This window comes from Scyliorhinus canicula, chromosome 16, assembly GCF_902713615.1.
Source record: "Scyliorhinus canicula chromosome 16, sScyCan1.1, whole genome shotgun sequence".
NCBI lineage: Eukaryota > Metazoa > Chordata > Chondrichthyes > Carcharhiniformes > Scyliorhinidae > Scyliorhinus > Scyliorhinus canicula.
In genome coordinates, this window is record NC_052161.1 from 11,623,783 (window position 1) to 11,640,654 (window position 16,872).

At 46.7% G+C, this 16,872-nt stretch overlaps 1 protein-coding gene across 3 annotated transcripts in view; it reads right to left on the minus strand.

Moving 5' to 3' along the window:
- Positions 1-9,281: 9,281 nt before the first annotated feature.
- Positions 9,282-16,872, minus strand: part of sfxn2 (sideroflexin 2) — an 82,378-nt gene continuing 74,787 nt past the window's right edge. For all 3 annotated transcript variants that reach the window (XM_038773331.1, XM_038773330.1, XM_038773332.1), the window contains exons 10-12: positions 14,164-14,213; positions 11,583-11,630; positions 9,282-9,814 (exon numbers count right to left, since the gene is read on the minus strand). In XM_038773331.1, the coding sequence (XP_038629259.1) occupies positions 9,715-9,814; positions 11,583-11,630; positions 14,164-14,213 (198 nt within the window). In that variant the 3' untranslated portion in view covers positions 9,282-9,714. The remainder of the gene's footprint in view (positions 9,815-11,582; positions 11,631-14,163; positions 14,214-16,872) is intronic.

A 16,872-nucleotide genomic window follows, 5' to 3' on the forward strand; every position in this document is an offset into this window, starting at 1 on the left:
GCATAGCAATCAGCAGGCTGCCTCCACCTCTCTGTGGATATCAGGGCTGATGGACCTAGCTGTAGTGGTAGAGTTAGGAACATTAATAAGTTTTGAATGCACAATGGTGACACAGATGTTCATTCGCTCTATATACTCTTCACTATTGTAAATATATTCCGCACTTATTCCTCTCCAAGCCCCATGTATTGAATAGCTAATTGATGTGATGTCAGGTCCGGCGTTCATTCAAGGCTTCAAAGTGACATCCCCTGCACCCAAATATCTCTCTCTTGTTCCTCAGTACCATTATGTCACTCTCAATCTCGTCACAGCGAATTGTCTTTAGTTGCACATCAGTGAAAAGAACAAAGACATTTTCTGTATAAAAATGATTGCTGCACAAAACACGTCAGCTTTGCATCTCAGGCAGACATTATGTGACCTCTTGAGGATTGTTGATCAAGGTTACTGATTATCCTAATGCTGTTGCAGTTAAGTCTGCGGCAGTGGCGTGCGGGGGGGGGGGGGGGGCGACGGTGCATTGGCCCCGGGCATCCATTGGATGGGGGCATCCAATCAGAGAAGGAAATTTAAAAATTTTTTTTTTTTTTTTAAATTTTTTTTAAAATTTAGATTACCCAATTATTTTTTTCAATTAAGGGGCAATTTAGCGTGGCCAATCCACCTACTCTGCACATTTTTTGGGTTGTGGGGGCGAAACCCACGCAGACAAAGGCAGAATGTGCAAACTCCACACGGACAGTGACCCAGAGCCGGGATCGAACCAGGGACCTCAGTTCCGTGAGGCGGTTGTGCTAACCACTAGGCCACCGTGCTGCCCCAGAGAAGGAAATAAGATAGTAAATTTAAAATTTCAGCGGTGATAAATCAATTTTTGGAGGCTCACCGCACTGCAGAGACAGTTGTTAGCCCTTTATTCCTTTAACATGGTGTACCCTTTCTGTCTAGAGAAAATGGTGCTTCTCCCCATCCCCCCACACGCGTGCGCATGATGTACGTGGTGCAACCATCAAAAGCAACAAGCAGACGTGGCTGTTCGTTCCTGCGTTTCCTCGAGTCATAACTTGTCTTTTCTTCAGCTTTTTGTGCATCTAGATTAGTTCTTTTACCTACTCAGGTCAGTGAATAGCTCTAGAACGGGTGCAACTACGTTTTTTATAGGTTTTTTGGTGATATTTAATGAAATATTTACGTGGGATGTAGTAAGAGTGAAGCCTGGATGATCAGAGGACTGTTATGGCATTTAATCTCGGAATAGGAGACATTTATTCCTTAACATGCTAATATTCGAATACAGATACCACTAATTTGCAAGTCTATGATATAAATTGCACAAAATTATCAGTGGAGAATCAGTGTGAAATAATTTGATACGAAGGAACAAAGAAATGAAATATGGTTTATCCGTCTGCAACTGACCGATTGTTTACCATTTTCTTCCCATTTTCTCATGCGTCTTACGGTTTTTGAGATAGAAAATGAAATGTTACAAGTATTTCGTGTACAACCGAGTGGAGCACAGAACAGGAAAAAAAAGAGGGCCAGAGTCGAAGAAGAGTCCCATCAAAGAGGGGCATTAGATGCATGGATAAAAAGAAGTAAAGAAGAAGTAGGAGAACCTGGAGAAGTAAAAGATGATGTGGGTGCAGAGAAGGATTTTTCTGATACGGATTCAGCTCGGTCAGAACATAATACTCTCTCTCCTCAGTCTCGTTGTCAGGATGATGATCCATGTGAAGAAAATAAAGAAGATTTTAGCATATTTTTGCGAAGAAGCGATTTTGGCTGTTTGAAGAAACCGTAGTTCGACTCCATCATTCAACTACGATAGATGCTGAACTTCAACAGCAAATGTCTGCTGAAAAGAAAAGATGGAAAGCTATAACTGAACGGATTGTCGAGGTTATATCCTTTCTGGCAAAACAGAATCTGGCCTATCGTGGACATCTAGGAGAAGGAATATCTGGGTTATCAGAGCCAGGGGAGACAGTCAGTGAAAATACAGGAAACTTTCTAGCAACAGTCAGACTTTTGGCCAAATATGATGACATCTTAGCAAAACACTTGCAGAGAGGGAAAGAGAAACCAAAAAATGTCACCTACTTATCCAACAGAATTCAAAACGAAATAATCAATCTCCTTGGTGAAACTGTCAAGAAAAATATAATTTCCGAAATTAAGGACACAAAATATTTCAGCATAATGCTGGATTCAACTCCAGATATTGCCCATGAAGATCAGGTTTCTGAAATTCTGCGTTACGTTCATATTGATGAAAACAGAAAAGTAGAAATAAAGGAGACATTTCTGGGATTTTTTCAAGTCAACAAGAAAGATGCAGCCAGCCTGGTAAATAAAATTCTGAGAGGACTTATTCATATCTTGAATTTGAAGAATGACAAAATTATCCACAATGGAATAGATTTAGCCAATGAATATTGTGAAAATTGGGGAATACCAATTGCACGAACAAGGAGAAGAAGAATAATGCCTGGAGAGTCAGCAAGAGATAGTGGACTGACGGCACAAGAAGAAATGAATAGAGTAATGGTAGAGATTGTGAATAGGGGCAGCGCGGTGGCCTAGTGGTTAGCACAGCTGCCTCACGGCGCCGAGGTCCCAGGTTCGATCCTGGCTCTGGGTCACTGTCCGTGTGGAGTTTGCACATTCTCCCCGTGTCTGCGTGGGTTTCGCCCTCACAACCCAAAAATGTGCAGAGTAGGAGGATTGGCCACACTAAATTGCCCCCTTAATTGGAAAACATAATTGGATAATCTAAATTTATAAAAAAAAAAAAAAAAAAAAAAAAAAAAGAGATTGTGAATAGATTAAAAACTGAAATTGAAGACCGCAGTGTCCGTCTTCAAAGACTCAGTGACCGATTTTCTTTTCTTCTGAACTTGAATTCAGTAGTGATTGAAGATGAACAAGAAAGAGAGAAATTAAAAAAGGAATGTTCAGACTTTGCAAATTATTATGACAATAATGTGGTTGCAATTCAGTTATATGACGAAATTATTGATTTTGTAATGCTCCTTCGAGCTGGAGGGAATAGAGTTCCCCCTGATCCTAAAGGTGCTCTGGAGTCTTTACTGCAGTATGGGAGGGATGTCTTTCTGACGCTGTGTGTTTCATACAGATTACTGCTTACAATCGCATTTTCAGTTGCAAGCTGTGAAAGGTCATTTTCAAAACTGAAATTAATAAAAGCATATCTGAGGTCTTCTATGTCACAGGAGCGACTGACCAACCTGGCTTTAATAAGCATTAGAACATAGAACAGTACAGCACAGAACAGGCCCTTCGGCCCTCGATGTTGTGCCAAGCAATGATAACCCTATTCAAACCCACGTATCCACCCTATACCCGTAACCCAACAACCCCCCCTTAACCTTACTTTTTAGGACACTACGGGCAATTTAGCATGGCCAATCCACCTAACCCGCACATCTTTGGACTGTGGGAGGAAACCGGAGCACCCGGAGGAAACCCACGCACACACGGGGAGGACGTGCAGACTCCACACAGACAGTGACCCAAGCCGGGAATTGAACCTGGGACCCTGGAGCTGTGAAGCATTTGCACCGTAACTTCATTGCAGTGTTAATATAAGCATACTTGTGGCAATACAGATCGAGACTGAGCTCACACACATAGTGGGGGGGGGGTTCTCCATTCAAGCAAAGGGGCTTGATACAAACCGTGCAACAACAACAGGCATCCTTCACCATTTCTTTATCGCTTATTACCAAGGAGCCAATCCTGCAGGCAGTGTGCTCCCTTAAATATCTCGGACACCTAGGAATTACTCAAAATATACCTGGGTACCTAGCACATGCATGCATGATCACCTTTCTGTGATCACAAATTAGCTGGACATTTAGAGAGTGAAATCCTTTCCTATTAATGAGTCTCAGGCAGTTACCGGGGAGCTCTCGAGGCCACATGTGTGGAGTCGATGGCACCCAGCAGTTGATGAAAGCTTGAGATCACAGCGAATCCCCCAGCTCTGGCAGCCTGGCCTGCTTCATCTATGCAGAATTAGGTGTAACGGTGAGCTTTATTGAAAAGGGCAGCCATCACCACTCTTCATACATTTCTGTTTGATTGATTGTGGGATTCAGTAAAGCTCCAAGTGGAGCCATTGAAGGATCTGCAGCAAAAATGTTCAGTGCGATACTAACCTTCAGATCAACTGGCAACCTTTTTCGCGGCGCCTGTTGGGGTACACAGAGGGACAATTCAGAATGTCCAGTTCACCGAACAAGCACGTCTTTCGGGACTTGTGAGAGGAAACCGGAGCACCCAGAGGAAACCCACGCAGACACGGGGAGAGCGTGCAGACTTCGTATAGACAGTGACCCAAGCTGGAAATTCAACCTGGGACCCTGGAGCTGTGAAGCAACAGTGCTAACCACTATGCTACCCATATAGTAAAGCTCTGACATAGACCTAACAACCTTCATTTAAGTTAACCTATCCTGTTAAAAAGGGAACTGTGTGATGGTGGCAATTACCTGTTGGAGTGACTTAAGTGTTAATCAGATTTATCAGTACTTGTCATGTTTATCAGTGGTTGTAAGGTTTATTAAGTTACAGCCAAGTAAAATAAAGTTAATATAAGTAAATCAAAGTCAAATAAAGTTAACGCAAATGAAGAAAGGTGAGGCACGGCAAGGCAGCTTGGTTGTGTGAAACTCGTCCTGTAGTATGTCGGAAGTCATGGACACTATTGGTGACCTTGACAACTACATGTGCAGGAAGTGTCACCAGGTGCAGCAACCTGAGCTCCAGGTTTTGGAGCTCGAGCAGTGGCTTGAGTCATTGTGGAACATCTACATGGCTGAGGGCTCCGTGGATAGCTCATTTAGAGAGGTGGTCAGACTGCAGGCTAGGAGCATGGAGGCAGAAAGGAATGGGTGAGCATCAAAGTGTCCAAGAGAACCAGGTGGATAATGCAGGAGCCCCTGTGGTACCTCTTGCTAATTGGGTTTTCATTTTGGATACTGGTGAGGCTGCTGGTTCCTCGGATCAGCACAGCCAGTGCCAAGTTGACAGCACCATGGGCGGCTCAGTTGTAAAGGAGTGAAGGAAGATGAGAAGAGCAGTAGCAATAGGGGATTCATTCGTTAGAGGAACAGATACATGTATCTGTGGCCATAGACATGACACCTGGATGACATGTTGCCTCCCTGGTGCCAGGGTCAAGGGTGCGACGGAGCAGCTGCAGTGTCATAATATACACACCAGTATATCATGGTGCAGACACACACTGATTGACACACAGCAAGACCAATCAACACACACAACACCGCAGCCAATCACCAGTTATGATGTGGAGATGCCGGCGTTGGGACTGGGGTGAGCACAGTAAGAAGTCTTACAACACCAGGTTAAAGTCCAACAGGTTTGTTTCAAACACGAGCTTTCGGAGCCTGAGGAAGGAAAGCTCGTGTTTGAAACAAACCAGTTGGACTTTAACCTGGTGTTGTAAGACTTCTTACTGTAATCACCAGTTAGAGTACACTCACTATAGAGACAGAGGGCATCAGTTTTCCAGCTCATTCAGGATGCAGCCTCTTAGAAGGATAGAGCTTACAGCTTACAGCACAGATCTTCACCATGTGCTGAGAGCATTGACTGGTTAGGATAGGCAGAGGTCTTTAGTTTAATCTAACATAGTGTCGACCCACAGTGAAAGTATGTTCAACAGTTTCTAGCTTAATAAAATAGTGTTGCACTATTTCAAGTGTTGGTAGCCTGTATGTGTTTCTGCTGAGGTAAACGCAGTCTCCACAGATCCAGAGTACCCAACACATCATGGGGGTGAGTGAACAGCCAGAGGTCTGTCTCCACATTGCTCCGGTTTCCTCCCACAAGACGTGCTGTTAGGTGAATTGGACATTCTGAAATCTCCCTCCGTGTACCCGAACAGGAGCCGGAGTGTGGTGATGGGGGGCTTTTCACAATAACTTCATTGCAGTGTTAATGTAAGCCTACTTGGGGCACTAATAAAGATTATTATATTGAAACCTTAAAAAGACTTATCAGAATTTATCACGTGTACCTAATTCGCTACTCACTTGGCTACATCTCACTCAGGCAGAGTCCCTTGAATGTACCTCCATTGCTCTTCAGGGCTGAGGCCCCTACGCTTCTTCAAAATAATACCATGAGATCTTCTGCACCCACCTGAGTCTCACCTGAAAGGCAGCAGCTCGGACATTGTAACATCCTTACGGTAGTGCATTGGGACTACTAGGGCGGGATTTTCAGGGCCTGCTCACCGCTAACTCTCGAAAGAGGGCCATAGCGGGATTTGAGGTGGCATGTCTCCTGAGCACAATGTTTCCAGCCCTCCCCGAGGACACGATCCAAGTTCACGCCCAGAAAGGATGCAAACCTGGTTTCCATAAATTAGAATACATTTAAATGTAGTTAAACAGCCTGAAACCATGTTACATAGAACGTAGAAAACACAGCACAGAACAGGCCCTTCAGCCCACGATGTTGTGCCGAACTTTTGTCCTAGATTAAGAACAAATCAATCTACACCCCATCATTCTACCGTAATCCATGTACCTATCCAATAGCCGCTTGAAGGTCCCTAATGTTTCCGACTCAACTATTCCACAGGCAGTGCATTCAGTGCCCCCACTACTCTCTGGGTAAAGAACCTACCTCTGACAATCCCCCCTATATCTTCCACCATTCACCTTAAATTTATGTCCCCTTGTAATGGTTTGTTCCACCCGAGGAAAAAGTCTCTGACTGTATACTCTATCTATTCCCCTGATCATCTTATAAACCTCTATCAAGTCGCCCCTTATCCTTCTCCGTTCTAATGAGAAAAGGGCGAGCACCTTCAACCTTTCCTCGTAAGACCTACTCTCCATTCCAGGCAACATCCTGGTAAATCTCCTTTGCACCTTTTTCAAAGCTTCCACATCCGTTCCTAAAATGAGGCGACCAGAACTGCACACAGTACTCCAAATGTGGCTGTACCAAGGTTTTGTACAGCTGCATCATCACCTCACGGCTCTTAAAGTCAATCCCTCTGCTAATGAACGCTAGCACACCATAGGCCTTCTGCACAGCTCTATCCACTTGAGTGGCAACTTTCAAAGATCTGTGAACATAGACCCCAAGATCTCTCTGCTCCTCCACATTGCCAAGAACCTTACCGTTAACCCTGTATTCCGCATTCATATTTGTCCTTCCAAAATGGACAACCTCACACTTTTCAGGGTTAAACTCCATCTGCCACTTCTCAGCCCAGCTTTGCATCCTATCTATGTCTCTTTGCAGCCGACAACAGCCCTCCTCACTATCCACAACTCCACCAATCTTCGTATCGTCTGCAAATTAACTGACCCACCCTTCAACTCCCTCATCCAAGTCATGAATGAAAATCACAAACAGTAGAGGACCCAGAACTGGTCCCTGCGGTATGCCACTGGTAACTGGGCTCCAGGCTGAATATTTGCCATCCACCTCCACTCTCTGACTTCTATCGGATAGCCAGTTCGTTATTCAACTGGCCAAATTCCCCACTACCCCATGCCTCCTTACTTTCTGCACAAGCCTACCATGGGGAACTTATCAAATGCCTTACTAAAATCCATGTACACCACATCCACTGCTTTACCTTCATCCACGTGCTTGGTCACCTCCTCAAAGAATTCAATAAGACTTGTGAGGCAAGACCTACCCCTCACAAATCCGTGCTGACTATCCCATATCAAGCAGTGTCTTTCCAGATGTTCAGAAATCCTACCCCTCAGTACCCTTTCCATTACTTTGCCTACCACCGAAGTAAGACTAACTGGCCTGTAATTCCCAGGGTTATCCCTATTCCCTTTTTTGAACAGGGGCACGACATTCACCACTCTCCAATCCCCTGGTACCACCCCTGTTGACAATGAGAACGAAAAGATAATTGCCAACGGCTCAGCAATTTCATCTCTTGCTTCTCATAGAACCCTTGGATATATCCCATCAGGCCCGGGGGACTTGTCTATTCCTAACAAGTATCTCCTCGAGCTTACCAGTCTATTTCACACTGTCCTCTTCAACGATATGGCCCCTCTCATTCGTAAATACTGAAGAAAAGTGCTCGTTCAAGACCTCTCCTATCTCTTCAGACTCAATACACAATCTCCCGCTACTGTCCTTGATCGGACTTACCCTCGCTCTAGTCATTCTCATATTTCTCACATATGTGTAAAAGGCCTTGGGGTTTTCCTTGATCCTACCCACCAAAGATTTTTCATGCCCTCTCTGATGTTGTTGGGCCATGTCAGATGCTCCCGCCCCCTGCCGGCGCACCAACCCCCCCCCCCCCCCCCCCCCAAAAGCCCACCACCAGTGTGACATCATGCCAACGGGAATAACTACTGGCTTCCAAAAACGGAAACCAGTCACGATTACCACGCCAGGGATGTGGAGGTGAGTGTAGCCCCCAGGTGGTGAGCAACATGGCTAGGCCCTGGCAGTGCCAGGGGTCGTGGCCCCTGGGGAACCCCGTTGGGGAGGGAGGGGGGTTCACCATTATGTGGCAGGGGACAGGGAGCTGTGCTTGCATGGTGGTGGAGGCAGACACTCAGAATGTGATGGTGCCCCGATGCCAGCAAAGAAGGAGGGGGGGGCAGAGATTGGGTCACCCTGATTCCTCTGTGGTGTGGAGGGATGACCTGACCGTTATGTGGTCTGGGGGAGGGGGAGGCTAGCCCTCAGCATTGGAGGGTTCGAAGGGATCCCCCTTGTCTGCTGGGAGGGGGTTCCGGTAACCTTTAACCTTACTTGGAGATCGGGGCACCCTATTGAATCCCAGCTTTGCTGGTGAGTTTAGCGCCCCCCCCCCCTCCCCCCCCCCCCCCCCCCCCCACCCTCCCTTCTGACTCCGAGACGAGACTGCTCCCCACTGAACCATAACCAACATGGAACCATTTGCGAGGGAAGGCTGTGCCTGGCCACTGCAAAGATTTGGAAAGGACTCACGAGGTATTCAAGCAGCAATCAATTTACACATATAATTAATACGGTGACTGACTGGGGTCGATGAAAGTATGAATGGGCTGAAAAGAGACAACTTGGAACATCTCAGAAAATACTCAATGCACCAGGCAGCATCTGTGGGGCAAGGAACAGTCAAACTTTCCAGCATTTTTAAAATTTCAGATTTGCAGCATGCCCAATATTTTGCCTTTGTATTAGTGTTTAATTCATGGACCCACCATCCTGATTTTGGCAGCAAGACCAAAATAAGACAATAAATGCACAAGCAGTGTAAAATGTTTACTGCCCCCTCACACTCTTTTCATTTTCAACTGGGAAAGTGCCAGGACATAACTTGACTTCCAAGAAATTGCAGCTATCTATATATGATCTGGTTCGATTCAGTCTTGAGGTTTCTCAGCTTTCCGTGCGTGTGTGAAGCGACGTTTTGTTCCCTCTGCCAAGTCACTGTGTTAAAAAACATTAACAGATGGCAAACACATTGGAGAGAATAGCCCAAAAGTGACTCTTGAATTTGATGGGATCTCAACAGGGGGAGGGAGGAGGGAGGAGGGGGGGGTTGGGAAATGGCAACAGGAGCTTCAGACACCATAGTGAACATGGGCTTTTCCTTTTTGTGATCTGCACCCTCGATTCTGTTGAGGTGAGTTCGAAAAGTGAAGGAGTTCTCAGCTATTCCTGGGACATCACCTCCTACAGCCCCTTGTTGAAGTAGACAGAGTTCACTTTGTCTCCGTGCTTCGTGGATATTGAGTTTCTCAGCTCTGGTTCCAATTTAGAAACTGACATAGAACTGCGGAAAGACAGAGAAAAAATTAAACCTTTCAGAGTGCAGCTGTGCTTCCACAATAACGGTTTGGACTCTCAGCATCCCGTGTGGATGAGGGTTTGAGACGACAATTAACTCATCACCAATCGTCTTGCAAACAGGTAAACGTTTCAATCCTAATTTGGAAGCAACCCAATACGTCCCCCCCCCCCCCCCCCCCCCCCACCCACCCCCTTCCCACGTGTTAATGAAGACCTGTATATCCCATTCTCTCCCCCACCCCTCACCACAAACACGCAGGCAAAGTGCAGCCGACTTGCTGGGTGCCAGCCTGCCCTGCAGCCATAATGCCCTGCCAGTGGGCCAAATAGCCTGCCAGTGGAACCCCCCGCCCTCGCTGGGGAGGACGTTCCGCCCACGTGGGAGCTGCTGCCTAATTCAAGTGGCCAGCAGCCCGGGCAGGCCCGGCTGCACCAAGAGCACATTAGTGGGCATAGCCAGGATTGCAAGCAGGCCCAAGAAGGTGGTCCATGGAAGGAGTTCAGAGAGCGCGACAGTGGGGCTGTGTATTATTGAGCGGTTCTGTGGGAAGAATGGGGTGGGGGGGGGGGGGGGTTCTATCTTAAAGGGGGGCTGCACCTTCATGTCTAGCCCTTAGACTTTGGGAGTGAGTTTGGGGGTGGGTGGGAAGGTGGAGGGGTTGGCACCTGCTCTACTTTACATGCCCTCCCCCACCACCAAATGCACACAAAATCCAGCGTCATGTTCCCACATCCCAATCCACGGAATGCTCAGACCCCAGCGCCTCCACACCCTACGGTCACTCACAAGGTTAGGACTCCACACCTCCTCCTCTGCCATTGACGCCACCCTCCAGAACTGAAGGTTGAGCCGGTCTAGCTTATGAATTCAGAGGGCATTATCTGGGCAGGGTGATGCCAGCTGATGCCAGCCCGGCACCCAGCAGTGCCGCCTGGGCTCCTTGGCAGCACCATCCAGGTGCCACCCTGGCACTGCTCGGGTTCCCAGGTGGCACTGGTAAGGGCACCGGCAGGGTGCCAGGCTGGCAGTGGCGAGGTACCCAGGTGGCATTTTGCCCGTGCCAGGGATCGTCTGTCCGCATGAGGTGGGGTGGGGTGGGGCTTGAGGAGCCCCCAGCAGGTGAGTTGGGGCGATGGGGGTTTCAGGGGTCACGTCGGGGCGATGAGAGATTGGGGCCTGCACTGGCGAGCAGAGCTCGACTGAGTGTGGCCTCAGCGGGGTGTTCCCCACTAAGGCTCGGGAAAATGACAGTGCCGTTCGGTAGCGGGATCTTTCCTGACGCTTGTAATGCTGCCCAGAAGGCGCCCCTGTTTTTCCGCTCTGTTAGATTTCCCCGTGAAGCATTCACTGTTACAACACAAACATATATGCCCATTTATAAACGTCTGCCCAATTTCCCTCGGTCATGGTTTAGAGCCGCGGGTTATAGGCAGGGTGGGGACCGGCAGTCTGACGGACACCTGTACCCGCTGCTGTATAAGAAAGGGGTCTTGTGGCTCACTCGTCGCGTTCTTATTCTTTTCACAAGGATCCTTACCTCGCCTCCGTCCAGCCGTCTGGTGTTGATTTTGAGCACAGAGAGAAACCGAGTTCAATCCAGATTTGTGGATTGCTCACTGGGTGGTCTCCAGCTCCCCTCCAGCAACTCCACACAAGTGCTTCTTTTCACGCATGAATTTTAACAAATAGTAGTTTGAAAAAGCAACAGCCCTCGAATACCAATGTTCAGAACTTTAAATAGCTAACTTACCACTTTTGAGGGAAAAGGGAACAGGCAGCAGGCACCATGAAGATCAAGCTGTGGGAAAAAATAGAGTAATTTCTATTCAACATTTTTAAAATGTAGATTTACAGTATAAAGATAACAGAGTGAAAATCTTGAAAGGATGGTAAAGTCCGTTAGGTACAATAATATATACACACACATACACACACACATACGCAAGGTCACACCTTGCTTTCAGTAGGAGAGTTCAGGCCTTTTTCATTCTTGTACAGGTTCCGGACGTCACTAGCAGAGCCAGCAATTCTTGTCCATCCTTAATGACCCTAGCGAAAGTGGTAGTGAGCGACCTTCTTGAACCACTGCAGTCCACGATGGGGGGTGGGAAGACGACAAGTAGGCTTACATTAACACTACAACAAAGTTACTGTGAAAATCCCCTAGTCGCCACATTCCGGCACCTGTTCGGGTACACTGAGGGAGAATTCAGAATGTCCAATTCACCTAACAAGCACGTCTTTCGGGACCGGAGCCCCCGGGGGAAACCCACGCAGACATGGGGAGAACGTGCAGACTCCGCACAGACAGTGACCCAACGGGAATCGAACCTGGGACCCTGGCGTTATGCAGCAACAGTGCTAACCACTGTGCTACTGTGCCACCCACATAATTGTAACTGCAGAATTACAGGGTTGGGTTTTTTTTCTTGAAAGACCTGGGTGGTACTGCAGGATTCTATCAACACTGAAGAGATGAGGCCAAAATTGGATTAATTGTGATAACCTTTCCAGTTGAATAGCTTGTAGCCATTTAATCAGGAGACGTGGGAGAAATGGAACTTTAATGAGGGAGGAGAGAGAAAGGGAGGAGAGAGAAAGGGAGGAGAGAGAAAGGGAGGAGAGAGAAAGGGAGGAGAGAGAAAGGGAGGAGAGAGAAAGGGAGGAGAGAGAAAGGGAGGAGAGAGAAAGGGAGGAGAGAGAAAGGGAGGAGAGAGAAAGGGGGGAGAGAGAAAGGGAGGAGAGAGAAAGGGAGGAGAGAGAAATGGAGGAGAGAGCAAGGGAGGAGAGAGAAGTGTAAACAGTGACTTGTGTTGTTTCTTTAACCAGAACAGAGTTTTAAAAAATTTATTGGCGATGTTATCATTTTTTGCTCATTCCGTTTTTAAAACAATGCTTTCATTGGTTTGACATTTGTACGTTGTGCCCATCTTCAGGGCTATCACACTATATACTAATGAAGTCTTTCAATAAATAAAGTGGATGGATATACCAGGAGGAAAACAAACAAAAGGAGACAAAACTATACAACAAATGAAGAAGTATACACACAAATGTAGTCTATGTATAGGTGTGGGGGGGCCCCTATTGTTGTGCCCCTGGTGGTCAGTTGCTGCCACAGCAATGTTTTGGTTACAGACTGCTACCTCCTGGTATTAGAACATACCGGAAGGGGGCGCCTTGGCGTTGCTGTCGAGATTGTTCATGCCCCCACTGGCTCTCCGCTTGCCCTGTGTTTTGTTGATGTCACCCCCCCCCCACCCTTCCTCCCCACTTCCTACCCCCAACCCCTTGCCCCTCCCCTCCTGTCCCGTCCGCCTACCCCCTCCCCTCCTCCTTTCCGTTGCCTTTCCTGTTTCTCCGCAAATCCCCCCCCTCTTTACTTATTGGCTGCTGGTCACGAACAGGTCTGAGAAGAGGCTGGTGAATAGCCTCGAGTTTTGGAAGCCTGCCTCTCAACCCCAGATAGCGTACTTTACCTTCTCCGGTTTGAGGAGTTCTGCTAGATTGGACAGCCAGTCTGTGGCCTTGGCCGGCCCTGCCGCTCGCCATCCGAGCAGGAGACTTCGGCGGGTGATCAGGGAGGCAAAGGCTGGGGCATCTACCCCTCTCACCGTAAAGAGCTCTGGCTGCTCCAGTACCCTGAAGACTGCCATGACTGGGCATGGCTCCACCCTCACCCCCACAACCTTGGACTTGGCCTTGAAAAAGGTGGTCCAGTACCCGACCAGTCTGGGGCAAGACCAGAACATGTGGCTGAAGTTGGTCGGGCCTCCCTGGCACCGTTAGCACTTGTCCTCCAACTCTGGGAAGAATCCGCTCATGCATGTTCTGGTTAAGTACATCACCTTGAGCTACGTTAGGCTCAACCTTGCACATGAAGAGGTGGAGTTTGCCCTACGCAATGCTTCGATCCAGAGTCCTCCCCCTATCTCCATGCCCAGCTCGTCCTCCCATTTCCCCCATGTCTTGTCAAGGGTTGTGCCTCTTACTAGACACACTGCGATTATAAATGCTCATTTTCGGTGATAAACGTGTTTTCAGCTGCATTATTCAAACTGCACCTAGTTACCTCTCTTAAATGCATCAAGAAATAATTTTTAAAGTGAGTTTTAAAAACTTATGCAGTAAAATGGCAAATTATGCAGACAGTGGTGCGTAAATGAGTTTGAGTGGAAACTCCAGAAAGGTGGAAATAGCTTCTCCTGAATGGTGCAATTCATGCCCAAATTGCCCAGTTGAGCTCAAAAGTGGAAACTCTAACCGCAGGCACACAAATTTACACAGGAGACAAGACAAGGCTTTTAAAGGCAATAAGTGCTCCTACTTACAAGCATCCAACGAGCATCACTTGCATCGGTGCATGAAGAAACTTAATCCTCTACAAACAAAGAAACAAACAAACATAAATTCAAGATCAAAGGGAGTAAAAAGTGATGTTTTCGAAGATGCGCCTGGACAAAGTGTTCTCACTCCACGGCAGACACACTGATCAAAATTGAGGAAACAACAGGGCGCCACAGGTTGTCTTTCCCTGCAAATTATTAGGCAGAAAATACTTTACTGTCCCCGGTGTAGAGGACGGTACTGTTCTTGAAAATACAGAAAAATGTGTCATTTGAAACATGGAAGTCTGGCAATATCTGGTCTGAGAGGGTCACAGGGAAAGATCCCCCAAAAGGTTAATAGCAGCTGCAAAGAGCAGGGTTGTAAAATGCAGATTATCAAACATACAGGTTTCATGTGGTAAGCTAAAACAATGGCTCACACCTTCATGGAATGTAACTATCTCAGGAAGTATCTGGAAAGGCATGGGTGAGAGTTTCAATTGACGAATGTTTAAAACAGGCAGGTCTTTCAGTTAAATTTTAGCATACAGCTAAAAGCAAAGTCTCACACCTTAATTGAAATAAACTCTTAGTAAACAGCTGGAAAGGATGGAAGATGCTCAGTCGAATTTGGTGTAAATTCTAAAGTGTAAAATTCTATGGACATCAAGTCAATTAAAAGAAAATTGGAGACGACCTGTCTACGGGAGACACAATTTGAAGTCAAAATCAAAGGCAAAGTTATGAGCTGGGGACAATTGGAAAATTAAGCGATTCAAAAGCAGGAAGTGGAGGTAACACCTATTGAAACCGGGGCGTTTTGTAATCAGATCTGAGAGGTGACGTTATGCGCAAAGTGAATAGTTGGTTGTATTTGGATGTTTGCATCAAGGATACTTTTTGACAATCAAAGTGAAACAAGCTCATTTACAATAAAGTCGTTAAAACTTGGTGACTCTTCGAAAGAGAATATAAACCCGAAGAAAGGGGACAGCCAGCAGCGCCAGCTCTCACAGCTTGGTGCATGGGAAGGATAGGACACAGCAACCGAGTTCACCAGCGAATACATCTCAAGAAGACAAGATTTTAAGAAGATCGATTGTCAAGGTGGGCCTGAAGGTCCCTTCAACCAACAGGAAGGATCCCGAAGCAAGATCTTTTTTCCTTTCTGTAAAGAAAGTGTTTGCAGCTTTTAAAAGAAAAAATATAATAATAAAGTAACTTAACTTAACCTGAAAAAGTGGTTATTAGCCTACTTTACTTCCTTAACAACGCAGGACCTAGGACATCGATGCTACTAAGGGGTAAGTAGGTAAAATTCTTCGGTGAAGGTATGGGTTATACGGGGGGATAACTTGAAAATATAGTTTGACCTAAATAGCACCCACCGAAGCCTGCATCGGAGTCAGGGAGTGAGAATCCCTGTTCACCATTTAGAATATCGACCTTTTTTTGGTATAGGGGGAATTCTAAGAATAGTGGTGAGTTTTAAATTCAGTACAGTTCGGTGAAAATAAAGGCATGTGTCACAGAATGTTTTCCTAGCTGATGAATGATCAACTTCAGGTGTACAACCACGAAAATCTAATCAGTGGAGCCCGGTTTCTCCCACACCAGGGGAAATGGGAAGAGAGGGCAATAAATCACGCAGTCACACCCAAGTGGAGGTCAATACTGAGAAGTTAGAACACAGAAGCAGGCCATGCAGTCCAACCAATCAGCATATTCACCCTGTTCCCTTCAATCACTTTAATTAACGCATGAAGCCTGTCTAATTTTCAATCGTTTACACCTCAACCAGTAATCCAGGAGGTGAATACAGTACCTCACAGCTCCCTCGAAAGACCAGTTCCTGCCCTCGGTTCGAAATTTAGCAAAATTTCATTTTCATTTCAAATTAGTCCTGTGTCTCCGGCCCCTCGTTCTTGGCCCATCAGCTACTGGAAGCTACCCCATTCTATTAACGTGTTAAACACTTCTACTGTATCACTTTCTAAGTCAAATTGTTCTAACGGGAAAAGAGTCGCAATCTACGGAGAGGATCGCCGCAAGGATGACGAGGGAATGAGTCAATCCCAAGAAGGGGCAAATAAATCAGGGAGAGTGTCTCCTTGGGGCAAATGTCCCAATACTTCCTTGTTTCAGTTAAACTAAGCTACACTGTTTAATCCCACGTCAGCAACATTTACACCCAAACAATGGTTCTTACGTACCTGACAGATGAAATACCGAAGTAAGTTTGCTGGAATCGCCGACAGCTATAGAGGGGGCGAAATTGGACTTTAAGCAGGGACCTGGGGGAGGTGGTGGCATAGTGGTATTGTCACTCGATTAGTAATCCAGTGATCTGGGTTTGAATCCCAACACGGCAGGTGGTGGAATTTGAATTAAATTTTAAAATGGTCTGGAAAAGAGATGAAGCCATCTACTTCACTAATGTCCTTCCCTTGCGGAAGGAAATCTTCAATCCTTCCCTGGTCTGGCCGACATGTGACTCCAGATCCGCAACAATAACTGAGTGAATTTTCAAAAAATAACAGGAAGAGTCACGCTTTACACAGCATGCAATGTCCAGTCCCGTTGAAGCCAACAGAAGTGGCAATTGGTTGGTTGGTTGGTGGTGGTGGTGGGGGTGGGGGGGGGGGGGGGGGGGGGGGCTGTAGAATGAGTTTATCATCCACCTTGCATCTCCACCCTTGTCCAATTTCACCC